Raw genomic sequence first — 15,919 nt, 5'->3', positions numbered from 1 at the left:
ATGCACATGCACACAAGCGTGCATGTACACGTGCACACACACACACATACGCACACGCACGCAGACACACACACACATACATACACAGAGAAAACACATACACACGTGTGTGTACAGCCACTCTGGTGCCCCCTGTGGACATATGTGGTACTACAACCATCTGCTCACAAATATTCACATGTTATTTTTGTGGTAAAAGTGGAACGGCTGAAAAAAATTAAAAAAAAATTAAAAGGAAAATATAAGAGAGAGAAAAGCAAAAAGAAACATCAGAAGGAATTAAAATTTAAACAACAGTTGGTTGGCTTCCAAATTAGAAACTATCAAAATAAATGCCCTTAAAACTGGCAATAATGTTGATAATATTAATCTAATAATTACCTGCTTTTTTATGCTGGTGTCAACATGGATCTTCACTGGTATCACTTGTTTAGCACTGAGTTTTTATGCATTTTTAATAAAAAAAAAAATATTACCATGAAGTTCAATAAATGATTTGTTTTTATTCCATCTGTAAAAAAAGGTAAGTGCTATAAGTGGAGATCTATCGGGTATCTGTTGGTGTGTGTTTTTGTGTTTATATATGTGTGTGTGTGTGTGTGTATGCATTCATTAATGTGTCCTTTTGTATGTGTTTGTGCCTGGATGCAGTCCTTCTTATGGGAAACATTTGTTCCATTCTGAAGTTTATTTGCAAACAGTACAAATAAAGGTTATGGTTTATTGAGCAGAATGTGTAAAATAAAATAAACTAAAATAAAATAAAATAAAATAAAATAAAATAAAATAAAATAAACATCACTTCAATAGATCTTAGAAGTCATTCAAACAATTGGAATTTCTGGCAAAATATGAATACAGGTAAACAAGCCCACTTGAACCCCCCATGCACATTTAAAGCCATATGATGATGATAAGAAGTATAAAAATAATCCTTAAGAATTGGAACTGCACAAAAATGGAACAGTTTTTTTTTTTTTCTACATGAGCAGTATGAGTGTATAAGATTGTCGGGAGCGAGGCCTCTAACTGTTATAGAATCCAATGTACAGTTTTAATACTCATTGAATTGGACATCCCCTTATTTAGAACAGGGGTGGGCAATTATTTTGGCTGGCGTATCACATTTCTTTTTAAATTTTTATGCACGAGCCAACTAGGTAGCATGTAAATTAAATATTTACATTTTTGGGCATTTTACTTTAACATTAAACTCATTAATGATCATATAAATGCACCGACATTATGTATGTATGTATGTAATCATCCATACACAATTAAACAAAAGGAAAAAAATAAGGAGTTTCTGAATTAAATGTTGATTGAGGATACTTATTAAAATATTCAAAGAAAATAGTTTGGCAGGCTGTAAAATGCCCGTAGAAGGTAACTTGTTCCTGATTCTTGCAAATGCATGAAATGCATAATCAGCTGGGAAAAAGGAAGCAGCTCCTGAGTGGAGCCCCCTAGTGGCCGGGATGTTAGCGACTGGGACGGACTTGGACCTTTCTATTTCCAGGTTCCCACAGACGTTCCAGTTCTGGACGGAGACACGAAGATTCTTGGCTGAATGATGGGGGTTTCTGGCGTGAACCGCCATTGCCAACCTGAAGCTCCCCTTCCAGGCAAAGGTATGAGGTCCGTCATGCGCTCTCCTTAAAGTCCATCAAGAAGAACCACTTGAAGCTTCCTCATCTTTCAGGCGCTCAACTCTGCTGTTCATTCCCACCTGAACGACGGAAGTTGAGGGCATTTGAAGGCAGGTGAAGATGCTACTTCCTGTCACTAGATCGCTTATATACTGCTCAAAAAAATAAAGGGAACACTTGAACAACACAATGTAACTCCAAGTCAATCACACTTGTGTGAAATCATAGTGTCCACTCAGGAAGCAACACAGATTCATTTCGACTTGTTTTAAGGACATGACATCAAAGTTGGATCAGCCTGGAGTTTGTTTTTACACTTTAATTTTGAGTGTGATTCCTGATCCAGACCTCCATGGGTTGATACGATTGATTTCCATTGATCATTTTTGTGTGATTTTGTCGTCAGCACATTCAACTGTGTAAAGAGCAAAGTATTTCATAAGAATATAGAATATAGAATATAGAAATAGAATATCATTTAGATCTAGGATGTGTTTTTTAAGTGTTCCCTTTATGTTTTTGAGCAGTGTAGTTTGGTTGGCGGCTGAGGATTGTTTTTTTGTCAGTGTTATTATGGGATGACCCGGGGTAGCATGGTGCTGCAGCGGCTAGCGCCCGACAGCAAGAAGGTTCGATTCCTTTCTGTGTGGAGTCTCCACATTCTCTCTTCTGGTTCCTCCAGCAGTGCAAGGAGTTCATTGTTGATGTATGAATGAAAGCGAATGGTTGTAGGTCTGAAAGGGTGAGTGGTTGTTTGCGTCCTTATCGATCGATAAGGATAAGCGGAGAAAAAGCGAATGAACAAATGAAGAGCGACCTCTGATTCCCATCAAACTAAAGCTGCGAAAAAAACTCATCCAGAGCGAGAAGAACGGTAGCTGAGAACCCAGAGCTACCGCATCTAACCGAAACAGTCTCATCATCGTGCATCCAATCAGGACTCAGAGATCCTGAGCTGTTCCCCCAGGTGTTGGCGAGAGACCCGCTCGACAATCGGCCTCAGCGCCCGGAGCACCGCGATGCATCCGCTCCAGGATGCGATGTATGCTGCCGAAGCCGGGCCGGTCCGAGGGGACGGAGCTCCAGCAGAGCCTCATCAGGTTGTAGAGCTCCAGGGGGCAGTTTTCGGGGCAGGACAGGATGTGACCGTCCCTCACATAGTAAATGACCTCCTCGTGGCCCATTCCGTAGTAGGGCTGCATGCCGTGAGAGAAGATCTCCCACAGCACCACGCCGTAGGCCCACACATCAGACTCGCTGGTGTAGCGGTTGTAGAAGATGGACTCGGGCGGCATCCACCGGATGGGAATGGCGTCATTCTCATTCGCCTTGTAGTAATCGGCGGAATAGATGTTCCTGGAGAGGCCGAAGTCGGCGATCTTCACCACCATCTCCTCCCCGACCAGGCAGTTGCGCGTGGCGAGGTCCCGGTGGACAAACTTGCGCTCGGACAGGTAGGCCATCCCGGCGGCGATCTGCTTGGAGATGGACAGCTGCTCGGGGCAGGAGAGAGGCCCCATCTCCGTCTCGGAGGAGAAGCTGCGGCCCGACAGGCTGGTTCGGCCGAGGGTCGGCGCCGACTGGCCGGGCGATCGGCGGCGGAGGAACTCATTCAGGTCGCCGTTGGCCATATACTCGAACATTAGGCACATGGGTTTGCCCACGGCACACACTCCTGTGGGGGAGAAGGAAAGGTCATACCATACCAGGCTGAGGTTCTTCTCATACAACTAGATCTGGGGTTCCACAACCAGTAACACCCAAAGAGCCATTCGGACCCGGTTTCCTCGGAAAAGAAAACATTGGGAGCCGCAATTACTTTTTGACGTGTAAAATAAAAGGTGCCGCTGTATATATTGCTTTTTATTACCTTTACACTTCGTATAAACAAGTGTGAAGTGTGTTGCTTCTGAAATTCCAAAAGTATTACAGAGAAAATTTTATTTTATTTATGTAATGAAGTCATTTTGAGCTTTGGGTTTTCAGAGCGTGTAGCGGAGCCTTGAATTACCTGAATTTCAAAAAATAAATCGGGAAAAAAAATTACTGTGTCCTTAAACAATAAAAAAGAAATATTTGCAAAATATCCTCATAAATATCTATTTTACCTGGTTTATGGGAATTCTGCTCCTGAACTTCTGCGCACAGCATCTGCAAATCGGGACTTTACCGACTGGCCGGTATATCGGCTTCCGCGAGTGTGACGTTATTTTGAGCGGCGAAAAATAATAAATATAATTTTATTTAATATTTCAAGATAACAATAATCTTCTAACTTAGAATTCAAAGTTATAAAAAGGAATTAAAACAAATGAAATACACTTCAATTAAATATTTATCATTTATTTTCCCAAGCCACTCGGTGCCGTAGTGTAAAGATGCTAGCAGGCAGCTAATGATAATGATAATGTTAATGATAATGTTGACAATAATAATAATAATATTAATGATGATTAGAATAATGATGATGATAATCATATATCCATGCTAATAATAATATATAATGAGAATAAAAAGACATGTCAAAGGGAGTTGAACACGTATATGTAGCTTTGTTTACTTGGATCCCTGTGTCTTGTTTACTTGTTTATAAATGCATTCCTTCAAGAGTCTCTTTCCTTCTCCCTTTTTATTTGAGTTGCTCCTCAGGAACGCGACCCTGTGCATGTTCCTTCAAGCCGCGGGGGAACGTCGGCGCCTACGTCCAAACCTGGAAGTGGCCAGAATGTTGCTTCTGTTTGTGGGAGATTCATAAAGTCAGGCTATTCAATGCTCTATGGTTTGCCTGAGGCAGGAAGCTGAGCAGTTAGTGAAATAAGTATGTTATTTCACCTTTATCTTTATTAAGCCGTAGTTACTTTGAGAAAAGAAGAAGAGCCTCATTTAAAAAGCAAATCCATGTGAAACTGCGCTTCAGTTCTTTTACCTTTTTTCATTTTATTTATCTACTAGCTGAAATGGCAGCGAGAGATTTGAACAATAACAAACCAAGATGACGCTTTTGGCAGGAGGATCAGGTTTGGAGGTCATGGACATTGTGGGGTGGTGTGTGTGTGTGTGTGTGTGTGTGTAGAGACGTCCATAAACAAGCGATAATTCAACAGAAGCCGACTTGTCTGAATGTTAGTACAAGGATTAAAGAAAACAAAATGCTTAACCCTTCAACAATCTGTTCAGCCATTCATTTGAACAAATCCTCACATGTTCCACATCAGTTGTGATAAAAAGAAAATGAATCATTAAAAATCTAAAAAAACGCCCTTCTATACTTTTTTGTAAAGTCACATGAAGAATTAAGCTAGATATCATCTGTATTGTTGGTGTTTATTATTTATTCTCCTTATGAATGACATTGATGAGGATTATGTTAATTTTTATGTTAAGTGAGCTTTTTTTGGAAATACCGTTAACTCATAAATTTTACATATCTCTACGGACACACACACACACCTACATATGAAATACATTTGTGTATCCATGAATGGATGCATTCATGTATGTATTTTTTATGCATGTAATGCTAGCGCTATATGTATGTATATATGGATGGATACATATATACATACATATGTATTGTGCATGCATACCCTGTACGTATGTATGTATGTACTTAATGCTACCGCCATATGTATGTATGTATGTATGGATGGATGAATGGATGGATGGATACATGTATGTATTGTGCATGCATACCCTGTACGTATGTATGTATGTACTTAATGCTACCGCCATATGTATGTATGTATGTATGGATGGATGAATGGATACATGTATGTATTGTGCATGCATACCCTGTATTCAAGATTCAAAGTGTTTATTGTCACATGTACAGTGTAGAAACGTGTTTCCCTGTACAGTGAAATTCCTAATTTGCAGTCCACAGTGCATTTGGATACATGCTGATAGGAAGAGTGTAAACATTATAAATATGATTATAGATATCAATATGAACAGTATGTATACATGCATGTATACATGTATGTATGCATGCATGCATGTATGAATTCTGTATGTAAGCACTGTATGTATGGATGGATGGATAGATGAATGGATAAGTACATGTATGTATTTTGTATGCATGCGAGTTATGTATGTATGAATGTATGAATTCTATGCATGTATCTATGCATACATATATGTATTACGTAAGCATGCACTGTATGTATGTTTATAAGTATCCATATCCATATCCTCCATGTGTTCCTGACAGATGCAGGATATTTCTGTGGCGCAGATCTGACAGACGAGTCCCACAGGGTATTCTTAGTCCTGAGGGTCAGGGAAATAATCCAATGAACTCCGGTTTCAGACACACCAAGGACCGAGCCACGCTTCGGTTTGAGATCGGTGAAACCGAACACAGCTCGTCAAAGGAGATACGGGAGCTCGATAGAGGAGGGGGTTTGATCAACATGTTGATTTGAAAATTTGCTTTTGAAAGCACACAGAATACAGGAATCTGTCAGTGTCTCAATGAAGGACCAAGTTTTGTGTTTCTTCTATTCCTGACTCCTGGTCTCAGATCTCCAGAAGTTGACTTCCAAATTCAGCTTTTTCCTCAGGAGGCTTTAAAGATGATTCTTTTATGTATTGGATTTCTTCTGGCTATCTGACGTAAACACCCTGATGTTGCTTTTGCACAATTGGCTGTTGCACAATGTCAAATCCAGCTAATGCGAAACACACACACACACACACACACACACACGCTAACCTAGGAGTCGCACGATGTTGGGATGGTCGAACTCGGCCATGAGCGCCGCCTCTCTCTGGAAGTCATTCTGCATGTCAGCCGACGCCTCCTCCTTCAGCATCTTCACCGCCACCATGGTGAAGGCCTCCAGGGGCAGCAGGGCAGGAGCTCTGTGGAACGCAGGCATGTTCAGAAATATGTTTTTGATTTCTCCCTCCCGTTTCAGGAACTTCGGCCAACATCAGACCTTCAGGGGAGGGTAGAACCTGGAGGAACCTAACTCAAACATGGGGAGAACGTGGATACTCCACACAAAGACTCCAACCGGAGAACGTCTAGCTTGGAGGTGGAGGTTCTGACCCCCTGCACCACATACCGCCCAGAGAGGGAACTAAAAAGCTGTAATTTAACCGAGGTTTTCAGCCCAAGCGGAATTAGCCAGTCAAACACACACACACACACTCACTGTATGTACATATAGATCCTTCCTGTGTTGCCTCCGAGGGGCAAAATAAAGTAAACATGTTGTTTCTCAGAGTTCTCAAACACAGAACGACACACATGGAAACATTTATTATCTCACCAATACACACACTCACAGCGTGGGATGGGAAGGACATTTACCACCCGCTTGGACTTCGTGCTCACCTGGAATATGAACCACGTGCACATGAATTAATATGAGCTCTCATTTCAAATCATCAGCTGAAATGATGTCAGCGTAAGCAACAGTACGAGGCTCAATCCAAAGACAAACACTGGTTTATGAACCAATTATGTTGCAGCAGAACTACCTACTTCGACTAACTGTCTTTAATATTTTGAATCATCTCCAGGTGTCACTTGTTCAGAAGGACCACCAACTACAGTGATCCCTCGCTATAACGCGGTTTACTTTTCACGGTTTCGCTAGTTCACGTATTTGCATGGTGCATTGTGTTCTGCATTCTGATTGGCTAAAAAGTCACTCCGCTTTTTCTCTACCTGTGCGTCAATAACGTCGCAGTTTAATATGTACACGTACGTAAAACAGCTTGCCGAATTTACATGACGTACGTGCAAATTCTCTTGCAATTTCGAGGTTCTCTGAAACCCATAATGTTGACAAAACGCTCTGGAGCGACAAAAGGGCCCAAAAGGCGGCGGAAGATGCTATTTATCGCAGTTAAGTTAAACTTCTGGACATGCTTCTGGAATTAATGAATCTGTTTGTTCCATAAAGAAGGAAGACAAAAACATAAGGACAACAGCGGCAATAAGTTTTGATAAGGATGTATAATAATTGTAAAAAAAAATAAAGGTTTCTACTTCACGGATTTTGCCTATCACGGGTTCTTTTTGGAACGTAACCCCCGTGAAAAACAAGGGTATACCGTACATCATGTTCTTCAATGCTCGCCTTTGAAAAAAATAAGGAACAGGTTTCCAGAAGCAAAGTGAGGAGGAGGAGGTTCATTATTTCTTTTCAGCTCTGTCCAAAATGGCTGTCCACGTGTAGAAGGTAAGCAGTTTGCTTCAGACTCCTGAACAGCCGGAAACGCGATTTGTCCAATCTGGTAGCCAGTTCAGTTCTGTTTTCATACTTTTTTTCTGATATCGAAGCGCAATTTTCAGTGCAAAGATCACGCAAAATTGGTCGTTGCCATAGCTGTACGAAAGGCTGACAGATCTGCCAAACAGACTGGTCTGTACTTTAGCTCCACGAAGGTTCATGTCCTGCTCCTCAACCCTCCGAAAGCAGTACAGGTCACAGTCAACTATCAACAGCTGGAGGAAGTGGACTTTGTCCACCTGGGTAGCACCATCAGCAAAGACCAGGATACCAACAAAGGCATTGACAAGGCCCAGAGGAGCTGTTCCAAACTCAAGAACGTTTGGAAATCAGAACAGAACTCAATGGGAACCAAGATCTCCAAGAGCAATGTTTGAATCCTGATGCTGTTTGGGTCTGAAACTTGGAGTTTTGTTAAGAGACATTCATAGTCGTGGCCTGTCCAATCTTCCGGCCAAACAACCTTCTGGACAAATAGACCTGATGTATCTGCATCATCCCAGAGATCAGGAGGAAACTCAGGTTGCGAGGACATGTACTTGGAATGAACGTGTGATCAGTTCGTCATTGGAGACCACGAGGGAAGAGCAGGCGTGAGCGTCCAAGAACAAAATGGTTTACATCCGTTACTTCACAGCTGAAAGAGGTGGGGATTGAAGGCCACGGGTTCAAGGGATGGACGAAGACCAGGAGAGGTGGAAGAGCCTCACTGCAACTTCATGCAACCTCATGTCCCACTGAGGTTCACAAGAAGATAAAAAATAACAATGGTGTGGGCTGTTTGAGTGATGAGGATTGTCATCTCCTGAAGGACATGCTCCTGTCACGAAGTGCTGGGGCGGACTCGAGCAGGGAACCACACTTCGGGGCAGAGATGGATGGGAAGCGCTTTTATTTGGTTGAAGTGGCCAGACGGGTTGCAGACTGGACAGTACGAAATGCAGACTGGACGGGTTGCAGACAGAACAGCAGAGGCTGGGCCTTACCAGTACGGGTTACAGACGGGACGAGTAAGGTAAGGATGAGGCCCAGGTCCCACAGTAGTCCGTGAGGACCACAATCCCCCGGCGCCAGGCAGAGAGTGCCGCTGCCCTTTATAGGGATCTTGATTAGCGGCATCTGCTGCAGCTGGCGCAGATTACAATGGGGATCAGCTGTGAACCCTGACAGCTCCTGAGATGCATCTCAAGCAGTTGGTGCCAACACAGGAGCAGCGTGGAAGTTGGGGGTTTGATTTTCAGGCCCAGGACATCAAACATCTGGGGCACTGGAGAACATCTTTACAAGGAATCATGGTACCTTCAACCAGCTAAGGAACGAAGCTCCGCCCTGGCCTCAGAGGCAAGTCTGAATGCAATCTAAAATACCACTTCAGATATTATTTAAAGAAGAATTAAAGATAAAATGTTTTAAGGTTTCTAATATTTTGTGTGTGTAAATGTAATATATACATATATATACATCTGTTCCTCTGACCTGTGGCGACCATGTTGAACCCCCAAACCCTCCCATCACCGTCTGCAATTATTATGTCAATGTACATTTAAACCTCGACTTAGGTTGAATTTGGTCCGTTAAAGAGCTTGTGATTCAATTTGCTGGTTCATCAAATGAATTTTCCCCATTAAAATAAAATCAAATGCTATTACTCCGTTACATTCCCTGGTTTTGTTACGTGTGTTTATATAAGATAAATGTCCAGTGGCCTCTTTGGGTAAAATTTTTTGAATTCCCATCGTCCGCTTCATCAAATCCCCGTAGTCAAATGCTCATTTGCTCGCTCCTAAGTCTGATCTCAGCTTGTATCACAAAGTTTCTCGTATCTCAGAGGACTTGAATATCAATGTTCTGGTAAGTCAAGGTTCCACAGCATATATCCTCCAAAGGATGCCCCCATTAGGATTACCTGGCCTGGAAGACCCGTCCGAATGCCCCCTCTCCGATGTCCCGGACATACTGGATGTTGTTCCTCGGGTACTCCAGGGCCAGCAGCTTGGAGTTGAGCAGCAGGGGAACCCGCTGGTACATGGGGTTCGGGTGCAGCCGGTCCAGGAGGAGCTCCGAGGGGAGAGCCGCCAACGCCGGGGCCTCCATGGCTCTGAAAACCAACGGGGGTCGGGTCAGGGGCCCCGACTAGACATGGTTCTTTTTGTCTCTCTTACCTCTTACTGTGTCTCCACTGTCTCCTGCGTCTACGGCAGGCGAGGACGATGATGGCGAGGAAAACCGCCGTGCCGGCGGATGTAAGGGCGATAACAATGACGAACATGGAATAAGCTGGAGAAGATGTTGTGGTGGTGGGAGGGAGCCTTGGGGGCGGGTGGGACCCTGATGACTCCACCCTCACCAGAGACACCGGGTCACCTGCACAGGAGAAACCAAGGTCCAGGTTTGATGGATTTTTGAAAACATCAGAACAAATTTCACCTCAAACGAGAGGACACACACAATTCTCTAATTTTCCATCACAAAACTCCAACCTGAGATCTTAGGATTCAAACAAGGATCTAAGATCAGCCTATTCTCTGGTGATTGGGTCAAGTCAAGTGGGCCGGACCATTAAAATAATGGCATACTCGGCAATAAATAACCAAAATATAATGTCTGTCCTCTGTTTTGGTGTAAAGAAGTACAAGGACATTAGGAAAATCTTGGAATTTAATGAACAATCCCTTTACAAAACATTTCATGAAACACCTCATATTTCCTTAGACAAAAGTGCAATTTACTTTTATCATTCACACGCATGCATTGCAATCACGTGATCATGCGATCCCACCGATTGTACAAAGGCATAAAACTTTAACAAGTAATCTGTATTGAAAAATATAATAATGCACTTTAAGATTAAATGAGACTTATAAAGAAAGGGATTTTTAAACCATTTACACATGTGCATATAAAATCTGAATTGAATCCTTTTAGGACAAGTATTCACCTGTCCTGTAAATGTGTAAATTTCATCCATGAAACATGCGTACACATACAATACATACTGAAAATATATGGGGTTGCATGAAAATTGAATTCCACCATAATCGTTTGTAGTGAAGCTGGTGACTAACTTTAAATTGCACATTTTCGCTAGTAATTAGCTAGCTGGCTTTTACCGCTACTTCACTGATTACTTAGCTATCATTTTTTTTTCTATTTTGATAACGACATTTTGGCTAGTGAGGGAGTAGCGGGGGGTTCGAGAACAGGGTAGAAAAAACGTCATAAGCAGCGGGTGGTGCATTGATAACGTCTGCTGGTCCGTCTCAGTGATGCAGATTGTCGTCTACTCTGACCAAAAATTCGGAAATTCGGAAAATTCTTGAATTGCATTTAATTAAAAATAAATAAATCCTTGTCTTTTATGCATTTTTTCACTTTCAAATTATCCTGCGGGCCCGGTCGAACCCCCTTGCGGGCCGGTTCCGGCCCGCGGGCCGTATGTTTGACACCCCTGATCTAAATCCTCCTCACCCCCAAAAAAGAACCTCCACGTCTTCATCTCTGCTACCTCCAGCTCTGCCTCCCGTCTTCTCCTTCTCCTCTCCGTCTCTAAACAATCTTTTCTCCACACGTTCTAAATTGCTTGCACACATTCCTCCACCTCCTCTCCACCCTCTCCATTACTCTAGATGCTTAAACTCTTCCACCTCAATTCATGTAGCCTCACAGTTCCTCTTGGATTTCTTTTCCTTGCCATGTCATACCGTCACTTCTTATGATGTTTCTCCACTTGCTCCTACTCCCACTAGAGATCAGAGTGTCATCTGCAAACAGCACGGTCCTTGGAGATTCCTGTCTTACCTCATCTGTTAGCCTCTCCATCACCACTGCAACCAAGAAGGGGTTCAGAGCTGCTCCCTGATGTAGTCCCACCTCCATCTTGAGCTTCTCTGACCTACCTACGTCACAGCTCACCACTGCATTTGGTTTCAAGAGTCTAATATTGTTTTTTCTCTGTCTGGTTGTGTTTGCTCATCCTGGTTCAAATGAAAATTGCAATGACTGTTGGCTGCATATGTTTGTATCTAACAGCTGAAAATTATCAGCAGGCAGTTCCCAGAATGCAACGCCCCGTCAGACACGGACAGGCTGGTCGGACCAAAACATGGAGCTCGCTCTCCAAATCTGGCTGGTCAAGCAGTTGTTCACTTCCACTTCGACTGACTGACTGACTCCGTACGTCGATGGCATCGTGCCGTCCATGTTCCCAATGCTGCAACAGGAAAATCGTGCTGACCATCAGCAGCCGTGTGGCGAACCACAGTGAACGGTGCGGCGTCACTGAGGGTGAGGAGTCGTAAAAACCCCTGCTGGAACGCCACCAAGGTTCAGGCAGTCGACTGATGTCATACCTCACAGCTCCTGCCACGGCACTGCTCACAGCAGCGTGACGACTGCCTGGCACCGGGAAGCAGTCTTCATTCAGAGCGACACGAGGCTGATCAGCGTAAATGGCGGAGCAGGCTTCAGAGAACGCTGACAGGATCTGGAACCGATGATGTGGTTCAAAACTATGTGTTGTTCTTGAGTCATGTTGGCCTCTTTAGCAGCCCTGCCTCCCTCTGCACACCAGACCCATCAGAACCCCATCTGAACGCACAACAGCACCAACGGACACAACCTCCAACCTCCTGAGCTATGATTGGTCAGCCGGTTTACAACTACACATCCAATGGTTTTACCGACTCTGGTCTGAAAAGGGCACATATGTCTTCTTTTACTTCTTTTAGCATAGAAGGCTACATCAGCCTAACATTGAGAAACAGCTATACATGTAGGTAATACAATATATTCAACAATAGATCCATCTAGAGCAGGGGCGCCCAATACGTCGATTGCGATCTACCAGTCGATCGCAAAGGCAGAGTGGCTAGATCGCATGGTATTAAAAAAATAGACATCGGCCTGTTATCCGTCCTCACTTTGGAACAGCCAGTCTGACCTCTGACCTTTTCTGGCACATGGATCATGCGCATACAACAGTGGTAAGTGCTGCAAAACTCAAGCAAGCCAGCAAGTTACCTATTTATCCAATTTACTTCTTTCAAACATAAGAAAAGGGATTCAAATGGGTCGCGGAGCTGGACCAAGTAAGAAGCCAAACACCTACCACCTACATAAGGAGTTAGAGGAGGATTTTTTTTTACTTTGTCATTTTCCAATGCTTCATATGCCAGTCTACCATCGCTATGCCGAAGAAGGGAAATGTGGAGCAGCATTTTTGGACTGTTCATAAAAACTATGACACCAACTTCCCTCCAAAAAGCGAGCTGAGGAGAAGAAGAGTGAAGGAACTACTGTCTGGACTATACATCCCCAGCTGATTCCATTCAGTACAAGTCATCAAAATAAGGTCATGACAAAAATATACATAGTTGTATTGTGCAATATGGGTTCATGCAGTTCATGCAAGGTACGCCAACATATATCGTACATATAAGCGTCTTTGTGTACCATGAAAAGCGCTATACAAATCGTATGTATTATTATTATTATTATATAAAGAATTCTCATAATATTATAAAGAAATATATTTTTACATATTTATAGATCATTTCGACTTGGACATTTTATAAATGCCCACTTTCACCTGATTGGTCCGAAAATTATTTTTCCAACGCAAATAATGTGTCTTCCTATGTCTATGTGGGCAGCGCGCCCATTCGATGGCAACGCATAGTGAATTAACCTGTGCGTCTGTGTATCAGAGTGATTAGTGATGGTTTGCGTAATACATTTTAATGATAAAAAAGTACTTGTATCTGTGTAAACAAACAGGCAGCTTTGTTTGCAGTGAAAGCAGTGAAAGCTTGCTATAAAGTTGCTGAACTCATCTCTAAAAACAGCCACACACCGTAGCAAAACATTAATACGACCTGCCGGCAAAATCATTGTAGAAAAAATGCTCGGCTCTGGCGTTGATAAAGAAATAGCCAGTTCTCTCAAATAATACCATTTTCAGACATATTAATGACATGTCTTTGGACATTGCAAAAAAGTTTTCTGGAAAAGTGGCACATCAGTGGGAAATTTGCATTGCAACTTGACGAATCTACAGATATTAGATATATTAGATTTCACACTAACTAAATTGAGACTGAGGTTTCATTCTAATTCGTTAAAAACTGTTTTTGACATATTTATTTGGTGGTTTTCCGTGGGATTTTTCTAATGTAAAATATGTGCCGGGGGCTCAGAAAAGGTTGGGAAACACCGTTCTAGAGGATTGCTTTCTCACACTGACTTACCTGTGAAGCGTTCACTTGCACCAGCAGCTGAGCCAAGAAAGCCGATGTGACCTACCTGGATCCACGAGTTCTTCTCCGCACAGCGGCACAGCGCAGTACTCCCAGCGTATGTTGGGGTTGGAGGTGTAGCACCAAGGCTTGTCGCTGATTCCTCCAGGGTTCCTGCAGTGGTTCTCTGACGCCCTCAGCTCTGGGATGACGTCCACAGATAGGCGGTGCTGGTGGGGAGCCTGGGGAGGTAAAATCATGTTGGAACCATTTTCACACAAAGTTCAAATCAAAGACCGAGAAATGAAATGGTGCTCTTATCAGAAAAAGAACTGATTGGAAACTTGACATGGTTAGCTTAGCCTGTGGCTAACCTCCAGATCTGGAGAAGGACTTATCTAAGGGAATCTGTTTCTTTCCCAGCATGTCAAACACAGAATGGATCAATGGGTTTTCACTTCTTTTTCATCTCATCAGGAGGAATCAAGATGGCGTTGAGAAGAATGAACCCTTTGTTTCGGGTCGCAGGGGCCATTTTAATAACTGCAAACTGCAGTGTTCTTGTAGCCCAGTGCCAACTCAAATATGGAACATCTGCTGTCTTCACCAGCAGATCCCAAGAGGTGTGAAGTTATGAATTGCAAAATAAAAAAAAGGCTCATTTTCCTGATCATTTCCCTGCACACCCAAATGCCGGTACTGATTTTCCTATGCGGCTTTTAGAGACGTATCCTTCCGCCGAGCCTCAAAGCAGTCTGACGACATCCTGGATCTGGGCTGGGCTATCACTCGTGACCTTTTTGGGGTAGAGAATGATTTGATTCACGATCCTACATTGATTTTACACGATGCCATCTTCCTCTGCGGCTGATATTTTTTCCTGAAGACGACAGCGTCAGTGGAAAATCTCGGGTAGCAGCTGCTTTTCCCGTGATGCCGGCGGAGCAGAGGAAAGGCTCCGCCTCCAGCTGTAAATCCATCAGTGTAATGATAGAAAGTGTCACAGATGATAATAATGCAGATTGAAAAGTATTTTTAGACGCAGAGGGGGAAATGTACAGCTGTTGTGTAGGTTTGCCATGAGTCGGCAGACAGCAGAACCTCATATCGGTTAAAGATGTGCAGGCGTGGGGCCCCATTGGCCCCTGCAGCTTCAGGCTCCCTTTGATTCCATACATGTTGGCTTAAAGCACACGAGTTCTCCTACATCTTGTTCCGAAATATGGGAGTCTTTTATTACCCTCATGAGGACTATGAGTTCTCTCCACCCGTTGTCCGCCCCGCAACAACATGGGGTCGATCTGCAGCTGATCCAGAGGCGACCACTGTTCTTCCTTGTGTTTGCTCTCATTTGCGTTTCATCAACATTTCATTTGATGAGAACTTAGAAAAGAAAAACCTTCTTAAGAAATCCCATCTACATAGGAGATGGGGATTTTACAGGTCCTTCCAGGCTGCAGCAATCGGGACTCACATTGGGGGTCAGAGAAGCAATTTCATTATTCATACATTCATTCATTCATTCATTATCATACATATTCATATATATTCATTGGACCAGGGACCTTCTTGCTGTGACGGAGAAGCACTAACCACTGCACTGTCATAGACAACCAATTCCTCTATTAAATTACAGATAAATGGTAAAAAAAAATTTAAAAAATACAGTTCAGATAATAATCATTATTATCATTGTTATATTTTGTTGTTATTGTTATTGTTGTTGTTGTTGTTGTTGTTGTTGCACACTATTATTATCAGTAGTAGTAGTAGAAGTAATATTTCATTAATT

General features: G+C 42.9%; 1 protein-coding gene across 1 annotated transcript in view; it reads right to left on the bottom strand.

Moving 5' to 3' along the window:
• Positions 1-573: 573 nt before the first annotated feature.
• The window catches only part of musk (muscle, skeletal, receptor tyrosine kinase), a 32,824-nt gene continuing 17,478 nt past the window's right edge, over positions 574-15,919 (bottom strand). The window contains exons 13-17 of the mRNA XM_086170830.1: positions 14,195-14,369; positions 10,057-10,258; positions 9,801-9,992; positions 6,364-6,512; positions 574-3,324 (exon numbers count right to left, since the gene is read on the bottom strand). Of these exons, the coding sequence (XP_086026956.1) occupies positions 2,591-3,324; positions 6,364-6,512; positions 9,801-9,992; positions 10,057-10,258; positions 14,195-14,369 (1,452 nt within the window). The 3' untranslated portion in view covers positions 574-2,590. The remainder of the gene's footprint in view (positions 3,325-6,363; positions 6,513-9,800; positions 9,993-10,056; positions 10,259-14,194; positions 14,370-15,919) is intronic.

The sequence above is a fragment of the Fistularia commersonii genome, chromosome 23, assembly GCF_037954325.1.
Source record: "Fistularia commersonii isolate RoL2024-O1a breed Wild chromosome 23, RoL_Fcom_v1.0, whole genome shotgun sequence".
NCBI classification, from domain to species: domain Eukaryota; kingdom Metazoa; phylum Chordata; class Actinopteri; order Syngnathiformes; family Fistulariidae; genus Fistularia; species Fistularia commersonii.
This window is presented reverse-complemented; position numbering and strand designations above follow the sequence as displayed.